At 44.9% G+C, this 18,562-nt stretch overlaps 1 protein-coding gene across 1 annotated transcript in view; it reads left to right on the top strand.

The window, feature by feature from the left end:
- Positions 1-18,562, top strand: part of NUMA1 (nuclear mitotic apparatus protein 1) — a 3,180,433-nt gene that overhangs the window by 389,509 nt on the left and 2,772,362 nt on the right. The window contains exon 3 of the mRNA XM_044072777.1: positions 1,525-1,610. Coding sequence (XP_043928712.1) covers positions 1,525-1,610 — 86 coding nt within the window. The remainder of the gene's footprint in view (positions 1-1,524; positions 1,611-18,562) is intronic.

Here is an 18,562-nt window from a genome sequence, read left to right on the forward strand (position 1 = left end):
TTTTATCCTATTTAGAATCCTTAATGACACAAGTATGAGACTAATGATTTATCTTTTAATTACAAGTTTTAGTTGTATTTAAGATGCAACAGTTTCAACTGTAACACAATCATCAAGGGGTTAAAGTTCTGTCTCAGTGCTGCTTAGCTAGCTGCCTCTCTTTGCTTACCCAATCAGTGTGTTTTTTATATGTACATAAATGGCTGTCTTACATTTTAATGGTGTGTGATAAAGTTAACACTTGTTTAACGAAAGCGCTCACATTTTATTTTTTTTTCATGTGGATTTTTATCATTAAATACACCTTTGGTTTCTCATCACCTGAGTGATTTGTGCCTGTGAAACTCTGCCTGCCAGCATTTTTATTTAAATAGTGTGTGCTCTGTCTAGGTCAGTTTTCTGGTGTACTGTAATTTGGGAAATGTCCTGTACTCCCCATTTGGAGAAGCTGCGGACACTTCTGTAGTTGACGTGATCGGACTTGATCCTGAAAGTTATACACTCACTTAACAAGTTTTCTTGATCCTTGTCTGTCCACTTCAAGACAACCTTCCCACCATCCCTTGACTTGCAAATTACCTAAAGCAGGCACTTGGAGGAGTAATGGTTGTTAAGCTTTGCAAAGTCTCTCTAATTCAGTGGGTAGCACACACCTTTGGTGCAGAAGACTGCGTATTTTATTCTCACACCAGGTGATAGGAATAATTTTACAATACTGATATTGTAGTGCTGCATAAGGGGATGCTGCATTGTGTGTCTTTCAGATGGTAAACAAAGACCCCATCTGCCATGTTGGTGGTAGCTCAGGTGGATGTAAAAAGATCCTGTGATGCCTATTGAAAAGAATAGGGGAAGTTCCCTGGCCAAATTTTCCTCATTCAGTACGAGTACAATCTTGGATCTCCCATGAAAAGAGGCCGTGGGCCGGGTGATATTAGTTTTACTTAACACTTGGTCTGGATTAAAGTGCATGTTCAAAGGTGGTCTTGATCTGGAGGAAGTTAAAGTGGCTTGTGGGACTAATGGGAGGTGATTTGGCCATGGGAAAAGTTTGTTCTAGATTGTAGTAATGCCTGAAAGTTTCCAGTTCTGTAGTTGATGTGGAATGATGTGCATCATGAAGACCTGTTATGGTAAGTACATAATGCTGCCACTAGTCTGAAAGCAAAAGTTAACAGAAGTATTTAAGAGCACTATGTGGCAAAATGATGATCTTGTCCATACAATAAGAAATGGAGATCGAGAGAGTTAAGAATGGGACAACAGGATGAAGCTTGTTTATACCTGGTCATAGTCCTCTACACTGAACTGCTATATTAAACCTGCTTGAAATTCTTCTCTTAAAGAATGTAGATAGAAGCAAATGCTGGTAACATTTGACTTGAATGTTGTAGTCCAGCTTCAGAAGTTTTGCATGGCTTGTTAATGGCAGATTTTATTCGTGCTAAGTGGTAAATAGTAAGTAGCAATTAACTTTTTAGGCTGAGGAAGCACCGCTATATTGACTTGAATTCTCTGTTTCAGGTAAACAGCTTCAAGGTTGCAGATCCTGTTGAGAAGCTCACACAGCTCCAGGATGGAGTGGTACTTGTTAAAATATTCAATAAAATGTAAGTCTTGCATGCAGATAGAATTTTGAATGTGAATACTGTCTTTATTACAGGGAGTAAAAGGACCCTTAGAAAATCAGTATGCAACTTTTACATTGCTGAGTTTCTTTTACTTTGACAGAGTTAAACTGAAGTAATGCTAACAAGCTGGAGGTATTTAGAGATGGTAGTTACATAGATGGCTATGGTCATAGCCCTCCACTCGCATGAGTTGTACAGAGGGGAGCCTCATCTGATGTTTTGAGAGGTGCTTTATACAGAATTGCCCATCTGCAGCATGGTACCAGTTCTTGAAGTGTTGGATGGGGGATAACATCGTATGGGTGCACAGAGCCAGTAGCTTGCTTCATAGTGCTGGCACACTATGTGGTAGTTTGTAAAAGTGCTTAGCATCACTAGTTCTACACCCTTGTGTAAGCTCAGCATGTGCTTCAGATGACAGCATGTTGGCATTTTAGCTTTGTTACACTTTGTGGAAAAAACATATGATTCTATGATTGCATACTGAAGGTGCACAGCCGGGCAGTTCTTGGAACCCTGTATTGTGGTTATATGCAGTTGGTGGAGAACAGACTGCTCAGTATTCCATGCAGGACTGTGAGGGGCTCATTGTGAGCTAATACAGCTTAATGAATTTCAGAAAGCAAAGTTGCTGTATTATGTTTACTACCCATTTCTTTATACTACTGCCCAGATTTCTGTGCCTTTTCTCCATCCTCACAGAAGCTTGCCATTTTACAGCGAGTGTTTTGATTTTTACTGCTGTAAGTACAACCCAGTGATGTGTGGGAGTGGTTAGTATGTAGCACAAGTAGCAGTGCAGCTATATTACATTGGACACTAGTAAATTTTTGTGCCAGTGTGGGAAGGTTGGCTGGGTAGAGCAGTCACAGGATTTCTGTATTGTGGCAAAACGTCTTCTGCTCCTTTTCCTTATCCTTAAGGATTTAATACAGATTGTGTAGACAATCTGTTTAACATAGCTGCCAATGAAATGAGTTAGCAGTTCTCTTCATACTGTAAAATTTGTAATTTTAAGATGCAAGCTGCCTGCATGGTGCACAGTACCCTACCACTTCTACAGTCCTGCTACACTGCTTCCTCTCAGGTAATTTGTGGTGCTGTCCTTGCACTTCGCTTGAGCAGTGCATACCATGCTCATCTACCTTGTAGTTTCTTCTCCCTGCAGTAACTGCACTTCATATCATGTGTGTTGCTTGAATAGGTCACAGTTGAAACAAGTTGTGCAGGTGGATGTCCTTCAAGGATGCATCTGCAGTCCTTACAAATGGGTTGTCCTGTCGTCAGGCAGCCCTTCGGTCGGCCGGATTCCAAAGTCTGGGTCTGGCTTCGGCTGGTGTCGCACTTCACCCGACGTCATAGCTGCAGTTCTTCGGGTATAAGGGCATCAGCCGACGCCATTTTCCTCAGTCTTTCTTGCCGCGTGGCGCCCGAAGCAGAAGCTGTTCGCAAGTGCCGGTCGGTCAGATCCAGAGATTACTACTACCGAATACTACTTCGAAGACTTCTAAAAAGCTAAGTACCCCGTTGGGGACTCTTTCTTGCCTCAGCCGATGTCAGAAAAAGTGAATAACTGTAACTTGTGGGAAACAAATACCTCATAAAGATTTCCACTCTTACTGCTTACCTTGTTTAGGCCCAGACCACGACGTAGCAGCTTGTCTAGCCTGTGCTTCTTTTAACCGGACGCTTAGACGTCTGTCGGAGTTTGCTGAGCAGTTTTTCGGCTCTGATTTTGCGTATATTATGCAGTCGGATCCTCCGACTACACAAATTACCAAAAAACGCAAAGAAAAGGACCGACACTCGCGGTCCGCGGTTTTGGCCGAAACCGCGGTTAAGCAAACCGCGAGTGTCTCTGTTTCGGCCGAAACCGAGCAAGCGGTTCTTTCTTCAGCCGAAACCATGCCTTCTACCGAGGCCTCTTCTAACCTGGTCAAATCGGCTTCTGAAATCCAACCTGCTGTTGTGGTTTCTCAGGAATTATTGGACACTATTCCCTTGGATATATCAACCCCTGCACATGGAGCTGCTAGGCCTCCTGCAGCCATGTCCATTAAGGCTTTTGCCAGGGCTAAAGCAGCCAAAGCTACTAAGACTGTGCCTGTTAAGCCCCCCTCTCACAGGCCCAGTTCCAGTTCCCAAATGCTTTCTCTGGCAGAGGATCTCATTTCTTTAATAAGGGGATCCCAACCTCATCCAGACAGGGCCTGTCATCCACCTCCAGAGAAGAGACCTAGAGCAGAGCCCCCTGAGCCAGTGTCCACGGATGATTCCTCTGATTCAGACAATACAGACCCTCCAGAGGCTCCTTATTTTCCTTACGAAGACTCTGATGCTGAAGAGTCGATTCCTTCTGCCTCTCCACCTGAGGAATTTTCCTTTGGGGAAACCTTACATGCCATGAGGGAACAATTTCAGTGGCAGGGCCAAGATTTCTCAGACTCCAGGAAAAGGCTTAGGACCTTTCTGCATTTACCACAACATAGGCCTTTAGCTATACCTCCAGTTCTTTCTGTTGTAGATGATGCATTTAATGATGTTTGTACTGCTCCTGATTCTTTACCTCCAGCCCCTGCTAAGCCCGATGGGTTCTACAGGGTCCTGGACACACATCACCATTTATACAAGGCTCCTTTTGCAGATCCCGAGACTATCTCCCAGGGGCCTAAGGCAGTAGCATCTACCTCTGCTAAAAACCCCCTCCCCTCTGAAAGGGAATCCAGGTCCTTAGAGAGATGGGGTAAAAAAGTATACACCTCTGCTACTGTCAGCTAGGGCCTTGAACTGTCAATTTCATATGATCCAATATCAGGAGTTTATGCTTGATCAGTTAACTAAGAAACTGTCCTCTGATGAACCTTTAGATAAGAAATATGTTCAGGAAATGGTGCATAACATTCAGCAAGTTAGTAACCATTCTTTAAAATGTGGCTATGATGCACTGGAGGCTTCCTTTAGATCAGCCATGACTGGCACAGTTATCAGAAGGCATGCATGGTTGAAAGAACAGGCCTTGCTGGACCATGTCAAATCAAAACTATTAGATGCTCCCATGGACAAGGTCAATTTATTTGGTTCTCCTGCACAGCAGGTACTGAAGAAAATGGAAGAGAAGGCAAAATCTGTGCAAACAGTGAAAGACTTCTTACAGGTCCAACCTCCAAGGTTTAACAGGAACTGGCCCTCCAAAAATTGGTCCTTTCCAGACTCCTCTAAAGCACAGAGAGGCAGGAATAGGCGTTCAAGAGGCAGAAATCAATCCAGGGGTGTCTACAGGGGACGCCAGTGGCAGGGCAACAACCAGCGAGGCACAGACGCAGCCACCACCACTGCAACAGGACAATCACAGTAACTTGGCTCTTGCACCGCCTACCAGGGAACAGCTAGCAGCACCCTTAGGCAGAAAGCTAGCCTTATTTTCAAAGAACTGGCATTACATCACAAGGGACAAGTGGATTTTGCAAACTATAGACCAAGGTTACAGGTTTCATTTCCATACTCTACCAGGGAAAAGAGGAATGCCAAACCTACCACCAAATCAAAAGATAGAAGCTCTAAAACAAATAGCTCAATTAGTAAGAATGAGAGCGGTGGAAAAGGTACCATCTATGGAACAAGGAAAGGGATTTTACTCCAGACTCTTCCTGGTACCAAGAAAAGAGAAAAAATGGAGGCCTATTCTCGACCTGTCCGCTTTAAACACATTCCTCATTATTCCAAAATTCAAAATGCTGACTCTACAGCAGCTTCTTCCCATGCTGGGCAAGGAGTCTTGGCTGGTAACTCTAGATCTCAAGGAGGCATACCTGCATGTCCCCATACGACCAAATTACAGAAGATACCTCAGATTTCTTGCAGGATCAGAGCATTATCAATTCTCAGCATTGCCCTTTGGCTTATCTACTGCGCCCAGAGTGTTCACGAAATGCCTGGCATCAGTAATCGCTCATTGCAGACTTCAGGGAATCCAAATTTATCCCTACCTGGACGACTGCCTGACACAAGCTGACAACAAAAACAAGCTAACAGAAGATTTACAAAGAGTCATTTACTTGCTGCAAGCCCTGGGATACACAGTCAATATAAAAAAGTCAAGGCTGATACCATCCCAAAGAATAACCTTTTTGGGTGCAGAGCTGGACACATCAAAGCAGATGGCATTCTTGACTGTAGAAAAACAAGAACAACTTCCTCTCTACTTCTTGGCATTAACAAAGCAGAACCATCTAACAGCAAGAAAAGTACTGCAAGCCCTGGGCTTCATGGCATCCTGCATAATTCTGGTCCCTCATGCCAGACTGCATATGAGAAAGCTAGTGGTACCTGAAGAATTTATGGTCTCAACACAAACACAGCCTGGAAACCAAAATTCCACTAATACCATGCCTGAAGCAAGAGTTCCTATGGTGGGCTCAGGCCTGTCAATCAAACACAGGTTTGCCCTTCTACAGCATTCAACCAAGCCAAACCATCACAACGGACGCCTCAGACCTCGGTTGGGGGACCCACATGCTGGGCAAGTGCATACAAGGCTTATGGACTCAAGATCAGCTGCACCTGCACATAAATCTAAAGGAAATGCTGGCAGTAAAATTGGCAATCCAGACATTCAGACCATTCCTCCAAGAAGGGCAGTTGATAAGGACAGACAACTCCACAGTTGTGGTACATCAACAAACAGGGAGGCACACATTCATACCCTCTATGCCGGATGGCACTGGACCTATGGAATGTGGCTCTGAGCTACAACATTCAGTTACAAGCAATTTTTGTACCGGGAAAAGAAAACATGCTAGCAGACACATTAAGCAGAACTACCACGGATGCCCACGAATGGATGCTGCACCCGAACATCTTCAAAGCCATCACAAGAAAATGGGGGCTACCACAAATAGACTTATTTGCATCCCCACTCAATCACCAGCTAAAGAAATTCTGCACAAGGACGTACCACCCACTTGCTTGGAAGGTGGACTCCCTATCTTTCAGTTGGAAAAATCTGACAGCATATGCATTCCCACCACTTCCTTTGATGCACAAGGTGCTATTGAAGATCAAAGAGGAACGTCCAAGGATCATTCTGATAGCTCCAGACTGGCCAAGACAACATTGGTACCCATTACTGAGGAGCATGTCTCGGGAACAAATGTGGACACTACCCCTGATCCCACTGCTGTTAACACAGAACAACTACAACATCCTGCATCCAAACCTGAAAACCCTGCAGCTGACTGTCTGGAACATTACATAAGAGCAACTAACCCAAATTTATCCCAAAGGGTTAAAGACATTATCCTTGAGGCTCGCAGACCTTCAACAAGAAAGAATTATGCAGCACAATGGAAAAGATATCTCATTTGGAGTACTGCAAAGGGAAAAGATGTGTCACTGGTAAACATAGCCAACCTCCTGGAGTACTTGGCAGAGCTCTTCCATACAGGCCTGTCCTATTCCTCCATCAAGATACATGCATCAGCTATTTCGGCAGAATACAGCTTGGATCCTCCTCTCTCTTCTCACATCCTCTGCTCAGGCAGTTTCTGAGAGGAATTAAAAATGTAAAACCTCCTAGGAAACCACCATTGCCAGCGTGGGACTTGAACTTTGTGCTAGAAAAATTGACACTTCCTCCTTTCGAACCAGCAGCAGCAGCAGAATTACAATACTTATCCTGGAAGACTGCTTTCCTGCTGGCAATCACCTCAGCGAGAAGGATTTCTGAACTACAGGCATTAATGGCAGTGCAACCCTTCCTGATCTTCCATCAAGACAGAGTGTCCATGAGAACAAATCCTACATTTATGCCTAAGGTGGTATCCAGAGTGTCTTTAAACCAGGCTATCCACCTACATACATTCTTCCCCAACCCACAACAGGGGAGAAAGACTGCTGCATACCTTGGATGTGCATAGGCAATTACGCTACTACCTGGACAGGACCAAGTGCAATAGAAAAACTGACCAGCTTCTGGTAGCATATGCAACAGGAAGGGAAGGAAAAGCAATTTCAAAACAGACAATCTCCAAGTGGATAGGAAATTGCATTAGATTTTGTTACTCCTACCATGGAAAGAAAACTCCAGAGAACATCAGGCCTCACTCCACAAGGGCTACAGCCACTACTACAGCTTTCTTACGAGGGGTGGCTACCAAGGACATTATAGAGGCTGCTACTTGGACCTCCGTGCATACATTTGCCAAGCATTATAACTTACCTTTATACTCTAGATCCCGAGCAGGTTTTGCCACTGCTGTTTTGCAAGGGATCCTAACTACACCATAATCTCACTGTTTTCCTCCTCTCATAGTTTGGCTATGGTATTCTACCCATTTGTAAGGACTGCAGATGCATCCTTGAAGGACATAGTACAGTTTTGTACCTACCATAAATGTAGATGTCCGATAGGAATGCATCTGCAGTCAGGATTACCCACCCGCCTTCCCCTCTGTGGTACTCCTAGGGTATTTGCCATCTTTCAGCTAGCTTTGAGGGGGATCTATTATGGTGTATTTGTTTGTATATATGTACATACATGTTTATTTATGTGTTCGCTCTCTACTATTTGGAAACACTGGCATTTATCCAAATTTAGCCATCCAAGAGGGCACCTGGCATCTGGGGCAAGAAACACTGAGGAAAATGGTGTCGGCTGATGCCTTTATACCCGAAGAACTGCAGCTATGACGTCGGGTGAAGTGCGACACCAGCCGAAGCCAGACCCAGACTTTGGAATCCGGCCGACCGAAGGGCTGCCTGACGACAGGACAACCCATTTGTAAGGACTGCAGATGCATTCCTATCGGACATCTACATTTATGGTAGGTACAAAACTGTACTTTTCCAAAAGTAGCCGGCAAACCAGAAAACAAAACTTGAAACCAAATGTGCTGGACCAGACAGGAAGGAGACAATCTTCAGTTCACTCATTTATTGGCAAAAATTTGTAAGCAGTTAAACGCTCAAAATACATTAAATGCGTTTTCGTCAGAGTACCTCCCAGATTTCATCAGATAAAACATGGAAAATAAAATCAAACCATTAAAAACAAAGAATCAAATTCAGCATTCTCCAGGACAGGCCTCCATGCCTAAGAAGCAAAAGCTCAAAATGGACGAAGACCTAATCACCCTGATCAGGGGGGTCCCACCCCCCACCTGATAAAAGGCCCAGACAGGATGCACACTATGAAACATCCGACCAGGTGTCCATTTCTTCAGATTCATCCTCAGACCTATGATATTCTTTACCCCCTTATGAGGATTCTGATGCTGAGGAATCAATTCCATCAGCCTCTCCACCTGAGGACTACTCCTTTGGGGAAACCTTACATACCATGAGGGAGCATTTCCACTGGAAAGGCCAGGATTACTCAGAATCCAAGAAAAGGCTCGAGACTTCCTTTTATTACTTCAACGCAGACCCTTTGCTATTCCGCCAGTGTTAGATATTGTGGATGTGTACACTGAATCCAGCTTAAATCCTGACTCCTTACCTCCAGCTCCAGTTAAACCAGATAGATACTACAGAGTACCTGACTGACATAAATGTCTGTATAAAAGCCTTGTAGCTGACCCTGAAACTATTTCTCGGGGACCCAAAGGGATTAAGGCCTCCTCAGCAAAAAACCCAGTTCTCTGACAGATTCCAGATCATTAGACAGATGGGGAAAGAAAGTATATATGTCTGCAACTTTAGCAATGAGAGCCTTAAATTGCTAGTTTCACATGCTAAAATATCAGCAATTTTTGATGTCTCAGTTGAAACAAAAAATGCTTCCAGATTCAGATCCTTCTAATTTTAAAGAAATCAGGATTTATTGCATGCAGCTGAGCAAGTGGGAAAACATACTTTGCAATGTGGTTTTGATTCTTTAGAGGCCTCCTGTAGGGCAGCAGTTACAGGCTCTGTCATTAGAAAACATGCTTGGTTAAAAGAACATACATTACCAGATCATGTTAAAGCAGAATTATTGGATGCACCTTTGCAGCGGGATGTGTTTGGAGTTGAGGCAGAAGAGGTATTAAAGGAGGATAAGGCAAAATCTGTGCAAACGGTGAAGGATTTCTTACAAGTTTTGCCTCCTCGATTTAGCAGAAATTGGCCAACAAAGAATTGGTCCTTTCCAGTTAGACCTCAAAGGGACCGATACAGGCGTCCAAAAGGTAGATGTCAACCACAAGGCCCTTACAGGCCTAGACAATGGGGTGCACCAGGCCAGAAAGAAGGGGAAGACAGGCCCCAACCATATAAAAAACAGCCTCAATGACTTCCCACTACAGCTGCCAAACTGCTCTCTCTTGGCAGCCCCCTTAGGAGGAAAACTGGCACTTTTCTATCACAGTTGGCATTGGATCACCAAAGAAATGGTTTCTCAACGTATTTCAAGGTTACAGGTTCCACTTCCACACTCTGCCAAGGTTAAAAGGAATGCCAAATCTGCCACCAAATCAATGGGCAGAGGCTCAAAAACAAATTACAGCACTCATGGACATGAGAGCTTTTCAAAAGGTACCACCGCAGGAGCAAGGACAAGGATTTTACTCCACTCTTTCTGGTTCCCAGAAAGGACCAAGCCTGGAGGCCCATTCTGGATCTTTTCTCAAAACACTTATCTGGATGTTCCGAAATTCAAAATGTTGACACTACAGCAGCTTCTTCCCATGCTGGGCAAGAAAGCTTGGCTCGTGAACTTGGACCTCAAGGAGGCATACCTGCATGTCCCTATCGGACAAAACTGCAGAAGATACCTCAGATTCATAGCTGGTTCAATGCACTATCAATTCTCTGCACTGCCCTTTGGCTTACCTACTGCGCCCAGGGTCTTCACAAAGTGCCTGGCACCAGTAATTGCATTTTGCAGGCAGAAAGGAATTCAAATTTATCCGTACCTGGACGACTGCCTGATTCAAGCAGAGAGCAAGGGCATTCTTCTAAAGCATCTGGCGTTCGTAAAAAAGTTAAGTTGCCTGGGGTACACAGTAAACGAAAATAAATCAAAACTAGTGCCCTCACAACAGGTAATATTCCTGGGTGCCAGCTTGAACACAACGGCCCAGATGGCTTATCTCTCGCCAGACAAGCAAGGACAACTGACTCAATACTTTCAATTGATGGCAACAGACCCAATTCCCTGCAAGAAAAATTGGGCAGGCCTTGGGTTACATGGCATATTGCATACTACTAATTCATATGCCAGACTGCATATGAGGAAACTACAATGGTACCTAAAGAGTGTATGGTCTCAACACTGTCAAAGTTTGGAAACAGTTATACCACTAATTCCTTGCCTTCAACAGGACTTTCGATGGGCTCAAGTTTGTCACCTCAAGGGACAGCCTTTTACTCAACCCACAGCCAGGCAAGCACTGACAACAGATGCATCGGATTACGCCTGGGGAGCACACATGGCATGAAAATGTATTCAGGGCGAGTGGCCTGCAGAACAAAGGCATCTTCACATCAATCAAAAAGATGCTAGATGTACAAAATGCCCTTATAGTTTTCAAGGACCTGCTGCATCCAGGACAACTATTACTAAAGACAGACAACACCACAGTTATGTGGTACATAAACAAGCAAGGGGGCACACACTCCTACCCTCTCTGCAGACAAGCCATGACCTTGTGGAACACAGCTCTAGACGACCAAGTTAATCTGCAAGCACAATTCCTGCCAGGAGAGAAACACACTGGCAGACTACTTGAGCAGAAACATTATGGATCCCCATGAATGGGAATTGAATCCGGAAATATTCAGAATGATGACACAAATGGTGGAGCCCGGACATAGATCTGTTTGCATCCCCAATGAACTGCCAGCTACAGAAATTCTGCACAAGGGGTTTACCATCCACAAGCATGGAAAGTGGATGCCCTCTCATTCAGCTGGAAAAACCTGCAAGTATACACTTTCCCCACGTCTACCTCTCCTTCCAGAGGTACTCATAAAAGCCAGGCAAGAAGAGCCAAAGATCCTGATTGCACCAGACTGGCCACGCCAGCACTGGTACCCAATCTTAAAGAACTTGGCGCAAGAACCACCCTGGATTTTGCCTCAAATCACTCATTTGCTGACTCAGCGCAACAGTCAGATACTTCACAGCCAGCTAAAGACCTTAAACCTAGCTGCATGGAAAATTCCTTAGTCAAGCAAGCAGTGCCTCTCTCCAAAGCGGTTATGGATGTCATTCTGGAGGCCAGAAGGCCTAGTACCAGGAAAGCCTATTTGGATAAATGGAAGAGATTCTGTGCCTGGAAACCAGGCTCACAGCCTTGACCCTTTTGTCTCAAACATTCCTCAGATTCTGCAATATTTAACTGAGATACTGGACAAGGGCCTCTCCTTTTCATCCATCAAGATCCACGCCTCTGCCATTTCTGCTCATTACAACACGGATCCACTAATTTTCTCTAATCCTTTGCTCAAACAGCCCCTCAGAGGGGCTAAAAACAAGACCACCCTGTACAGCGCCTACTCCAACTTGGGACCTCAACTTTGTTTTGGAAAAATTAACCTTGCCTTCTTTTGAGCCAGCTAACACAGCAGAATTAAAGTATATCTTTGGAAAACTGCTCTGCTACTGGCAATTACATCAGCACTTAGAGTTTCAGAATTACAGGCACTAATGGCAATGGAACCTTTCCTCATTTTCCACCTGGACAGGGTGTCTTTTAGAACTAACCCTACGTTTATGCCAAAGGTTCAATTGTGGCTCTAAACCAAATCATTCACTTGTCAACTTTTTATCCAAAACCACAGAATAAAGGGGAGAGACTACTGCATTCTTTGGACATTCACAGGCAGGTACGCTTCTACTTGGACAAAACCAAAGCTTTCAGAAAATCTGAACAGTTACTGGTAGCATATGCTGCAGGAGCTCAGGGAAAAGACATTTCAAAACGGACCATTTCTAAATGGATAGGACATTATATACGTTTCTGCTATAGACACCATGGGAAATCTCTACCTAGCAGCATTAGATCACTCCACCAGGGCAACAGCCACTTCAGCTGCCTACCTCAGAGGAGTACCTACCAAGGATATTTTGGGAGCAGCAACATGGAGATGTCCTTCAAGGATGCATCTGCAGTCATCACATATGGGTTGTCCTGCCTCAGGCAGCCCTTTGGTCGGCCGGATTCCAATGTCCGGGTCTGGCGTCGGCTGACGTCACCCCTTCCCCAACGTCAGAGCGCCTGGGGTATAAAAGCGTCAGCAGACGCCATCTTCCCCAGTCTATCTTGCCGCGTGGTGCCCGAAGCAGAAGCAGTTCGCAAGTGCCGGTCGGCTAGCTCCTGTAATTCAGCTACCGAAGACTTCAAAAGCCAAGTACCCCGTTGGGGACTCTTTCTTGCCTCAGCCAATGTCAGATAGTTAATTGTTTAACTTGTGGGAAACAAATACCTCATAAGGATTTCCACTCTTACTGCCTCCCCTGCCTAGGCCCAGACCACGACGTCTCGGCCTGTTCAGCCTGTGCTTCCTTCAACCGACGCACTCTTAGACGTCGGGCGGAGTTTGCAGAGGAATTTTTTGGGGCTAGTTTTTCATACAATATGCCGTCGGAGACTCCGACTTCATATTTAATAAAGAAACGGAAGGACAAGGACCGACACATGTGGGGCACGGTTTTGGCTGAAACCACGGTCAGGCCTACCGCGAGTGTCTCTGTCTCGGCTGAAACAAGTCCTTGGTACTTCCAACCCCCGAAACCGCTCAACCGACAACCTCTGCCCCGGAGGCCCCTGCAGAGTCTGTTATTGAATTTCCTTCTGAAACTGGTGTCTTGGAAACTTCCGACACAATTCCTCTAGACAAAACTACTCCACGTGGTGCAGCTAGGCCTCCTGCATCCATGTCCATAAAGGCATTCACCAGGGCTAAAGTTGCTAAACATACAAAAACTATGCCTCCCAGGGTTATTCCTCGGGGACCCTCTACAAGTTCACAGATTCTTACTTTAGCCTTGATTAGGGGATCTCAACCTCATCTGGACAGGGGCTCTCAACCTCCTCTAGACAAAAGGCCCAGGGTTGAGCCCTCTGATCCCCACTCCTCAGAGGAGGCCTCTGATGGCTCTGCTCTCTCTGACTACCAGGAGGAGGCTTTTTCGGCCTACGAGGGTTCTGATGCAGAGGAATCAATCCCCTCGGCCTCCCCCCCTGAAGAACTATCCTTTGGGGGGACCCTTCACACTATGAGAGCATTTCAAATGGCAGGGCCAGGAATTTTCTGATTCCAGGAAAAGATTAAGAACTCTTCTGCATTTACCTCAGCATAGACCTTTGGCTATTCCTCCTGTTTTGACTGTCATTGATGATGTGTACTCTGAGTCTAGCATAACCCCTGACACTCTTCCTCTGGCTCCTGTCAAACCCGATAGGTACTACAGGGTCCCGGACTCGCATCATTTTCTTTACAAGGCCCACTCTGCTGATCCAGAAACTATTTCCCAGGGCCCTAAAGGGGTTGCAGCGGCCACCTCTAAAAATCCACTCCCCTCTGAAAGGGAGTCCAGGGCTTTAGAGAGATGGGGTAAAAGTGTGTATTTCTGCTACTCTTTCTATGAGGGCATTAAATTGTCAATTTCATATGATACAGTACCAAGAGTATTTGTTAGATGAATTGCATAAGAAACTGTCTTCACCTGAACCCCTAGATTGCAAATCACTACAGGATCTGGTACATAACTCCCAGCAGGTTAGTAACCATTTCTTACAATGTGGTTATGATGCATTGGAAGCTTCATGTAGGTCAGCTATGACGGGTGCAGTCATACGTAGGCATGCTTGGCTTGAAGGAACAATCTCTGCCAGACCATGTTAAAGCTAAGCTTCTGGATGCTCCACTGGAAAAGCAAAAGTTATTTGGCTCCACTGCTCAGGAGGTCTTAAAGAAATTTGAGGAAAAGGCAAAATCTGTACAAACGGTCAAAAATTTTCTGCAAGTCCAACCACCAAGATTCAGCAGAAATTGGCCTGCCAAGAATTGGTCCTTTCCGGACATAGAAAGTTTTCAGAGGCAGGAACAGGCGCGCCAGAGGTAGAGGGCAAGCTAGAGGCTCCTGCAGAGGGCGTCAATGGCAGCCTCCCAACCAGAGGTAGTGCAGGACTTAAAACTGCTGCACAAGGACAGACTCAATGACTTTGCTTTGACTCCGCCAACCAGGGCTCAATTAGAAGCACCTTTGGGCGGAAAGCTATCTTTATTCTCAGACAATTGGCACACTATTACAAGAGACAAATGGACACTGCAAATAGACAGAGGATACAGGTTCCATTTTCACACTGCCAAAAAGAAAAGGCATGCCAGACCTGCCACCAAATCAAAGGGCAGAGGCTTTGAAACGAATCTCCAACTTAATGCAAATGAAAGCTATAGAAAAGGTTCCTCTTTCAGAACAAGGCCAAGGATTTTATTCCAGACTATTCCTCGTTCCAAGAAAAGAAAATCAATGGAGGCCTATTCTCGACTTGTCCGCACTGAATACTTATCTCATTGTGCCAAAATTCAAAATGCTGACTCTACAGCAACTCCTTCCCATGCTGGGCAAGGGGTCTTGGCTGGTGACTCTAGACCTCAAGGAGGCATACCTGCATGTCCCCATCAGACAAAGTTGCAGAAGACACCTCAGATTTCTTGCAGGCTCAGCATTATCAATTCTCAGCATTGCCCTTTGGCTTATCTACTGCGCCCAGAGTATTCACGAAATGCCTGGCATCAGTAATTGCACACTGCAGACTTCAGGGGATTCAAATATACCCATATCTGGACGACTGCCTTATACAAGTGGACAGCCAACAAACTTTGGTAAAGGACTTGAATTATGCCATCCACCTACTGCAGGCATTGGGATATACAGTCAACATTCACAAATCAAGACTTGTTCCATCCCAAAGAATAACTTTTCTGGGTGCGGATTTAGACACAACCACCCAAATGGCTTTTCTCACAGAAGAAAAACAGACAGCTACCGGATTACTTCAAGAATCTGACAAGACAAACTCAGCTGACTGCAAGGAAAATCCTGCAGGCCCTGGGTTACATGGCATCTTGCATTCTTCTCATTCCCCAAGCAAGGCTGCATATGAGGAAACTACAATGGTACCTAAGGAGTTTATGGACTCGGCACAGCCACAGCTTAGAAACTTTGATCCCACTCATTCCACGTCTCCAAAAGGAATTTCTGTGGTGGGCTCAAGCAAGCCAGTCACAGGGGTCTGCCATTCAGCAAGCCAATAGCCAGCCAAACTATTACAACGGTTGCTTCAGACCACGTTGGGGAGCACACATGGAGGGCAGATGTATTCAAGGACTATGGTCACAAAAGGAGCTACGCATGCACATAAACCAAAAGGAAATGCTGGCAGTGATGCATGCAATCGAGACCTTCAAACTCTTTCTGCATCAAGGCCACCTGCTAATAACGACAGACAACACCACAGTTATGTGGTACATAAACAAGCAAGGAGGCACCCATTCCTACCCTCTTTGCAGACTGGCAATGAATCTATGGGAACGTTCCTTAATTCAATATAGACCTGCAATCCCAGTTTGTGCCAGGAAAAGACAGTATACTGGCGGATAGCTTAAGCAGAAATATCATGGATGCACACGAATGGATGTTGCACCCAGACATCTTCCTACAGAAAACACAGTCATGGGGAAGGCCAGACATAGATCTTTTTGCCACCCCCCACAATCATCAGCTGAAGAAATTCTGCTCAAGGACATACCACCCACAAGCATGGAAAGTGGACGCCCTATCTTTCAGCTGGAGAACTCTAACAGTGTATGCATTTCCACCTCTTCCATTAATGACCAAGGTCTTACTGAAGATCAGGACAGAGCAGCCAAAAGTGATTCTGATAGCTCCGGACTGGCCAAGACAGCACTGGTACCCACTGTTAAAGAGCCTGTCACGCACAAAATCATGGCCTCTTCCTTCTCTATGGCCACTTCTCCTGACACAGCACAATTACAAAACTCTGCATTCCAACCTGAAAACCTTGCGACCAACAGCCTGGAAAATACCTTGACTCCTCCTCAGGATAAGCTATCCAAGAGAGTGAAGGATATCATCATGGAAGCTCGTAGGCCTTCCACAAGAAAGGCATATTCAGCAAAATGGAAAAGATTTTACATTTGGAACACCACAAAGGGCCTAGATGCGACAGTGATGAACATGCCACATATCCTGGAATACTTGGCAGAAATGCTCCACAATGGCCTGTCTTACTCTTCCATTAAAATTCATGCTGCAGCAATTTCAGCAGAGTACAATACTGATCCACCTGTCTTTTCTCATCCTCTCCTAAGACATTTTCTAAGAGGAATTAAAAAAAACAATCCTCCAAGGAAACCTCCAGTGCCTACTTGGGACCTTAACTTCGTGTTGGAAAAACTAACTCTGCCTCCCTTTGAACCAGCAGCATCTGCAGAACTACAGTTCCTGTCTTGGAAGACCGCCTTCCTTCTGGCCATAACCTCAGCAAGAAGAGTATCTGAGTTACAGGCCCTCATGGCAGTACAGCCATTTCTTATTTTTCATCAGGACAGAGTCTCATTGAGAACCAATCCTTCATTTATGCCAAAGATGGTATCCAGGGTCTTATTAAACCAAGCTATTCACCTGCCTACCTTCTTTCCAATTTCACAAAACAAAGGGGAGAAACTTCTGCACACCCTGGACATACACAGACAGTTGCGCTACTACTTGGACAGAACTAAAAGCTACAGAAAAACTGACCAGCTGTTGGTAGCATATGCTGCTGGTGCACAAGGAAAAGCAATTTCCAAACAGACAATTTCAAAATGGATAGGGAATTGCATTCGTTTGTTCCTTCCATGGAAAAACTGTGCCTGCTAACATTAGACCTCATTCCACCAGAGCCACAGCCTTCTTAAGAGGGGTGGCTACCAAGGACATTTTAGAAGCTGCTACATGGAGCTCCGTGCATACATTTTCCAAGCATTACAAATTACCTTTATATTCCAGATCCAGAGCAGGCTTTGCTACGGCAGTCCTGCAGGGCATTTTAGCTACACCATCCTTTACATAGATCCTCCACCCCCAGATTGGCTATGGTATTCTACCCATATGTGATGACTGCAGATGCATCCTTGAAGGACATAGTACAGTTTTGTACCTACCATAAATGTAGATGTCCGATAGGTATGCATCTGCAGTCAGGTTTACCCTCCCTCCTTCCCCTCTTTGGTATTTATTGGGTACTCTTCCCTCTCATAGCTAGCTGGGGTTATCTATTATGGTGTATTTGTTGTGTGTATGTATATATATATATATATATATATATATATATATATATATATATATATATATATATATATATATATATATATATATATATATATATATATATACATATATATTTCTGTGCATGTTTGGAATTTTTTGCATTTCTCCAAATTTAGCCTTCCTTTGAGGGCACCTGGCATCTGGGACAAGAAACACTGAGGAAGATGGTGTCAGCTGACGCTTTTATACCCCAGGTGCTCTGACGTTGGGGAAGGGGCGACGTCAGCAGACGCTGGACCCAGACTTTGGAATCCGGCCGACCGAAGGGCTGTCTGAGGCAGGACAACCCATATGTGATGACTGCAGATGCATACCTATCGGACATCTACATTTATGGTAGGTACAAAACTGTACTTTCTGTGTATACCTTCAAGCGTTACCATTTGCCTTTATACTCCAATTCCAGAGCTGGCTTCGCCACGGCTGTGCTGCAGGGCCTTGTAGCCACCCCTAATGCCTTATAGAATGAGCCACCCTACCTCAGCTTTGGGATTCCACCCAAGTGTAATGACTGCAGCAGTGTAACACTATGAACATAGTACAGTTTTGTACCTACCATAAATGTAGATGTTAGTGTAAACACTGCTGCAGTCCTGGTTACCCTCCCTCC

This window comes from Protopterus annectens, chromosome 5.part1 (assembly GCF_019279795.1).
Source record: "Protopterus annectens isolate FY-2018-M chromosome 5.part1, PAN1.0, whole genome shotgun sequence".
NCBI lineage: Eukaryota > Metazoa > Chordata > Ceratodontiformes > Protopteridae > Protopterus > Protopterus annectens.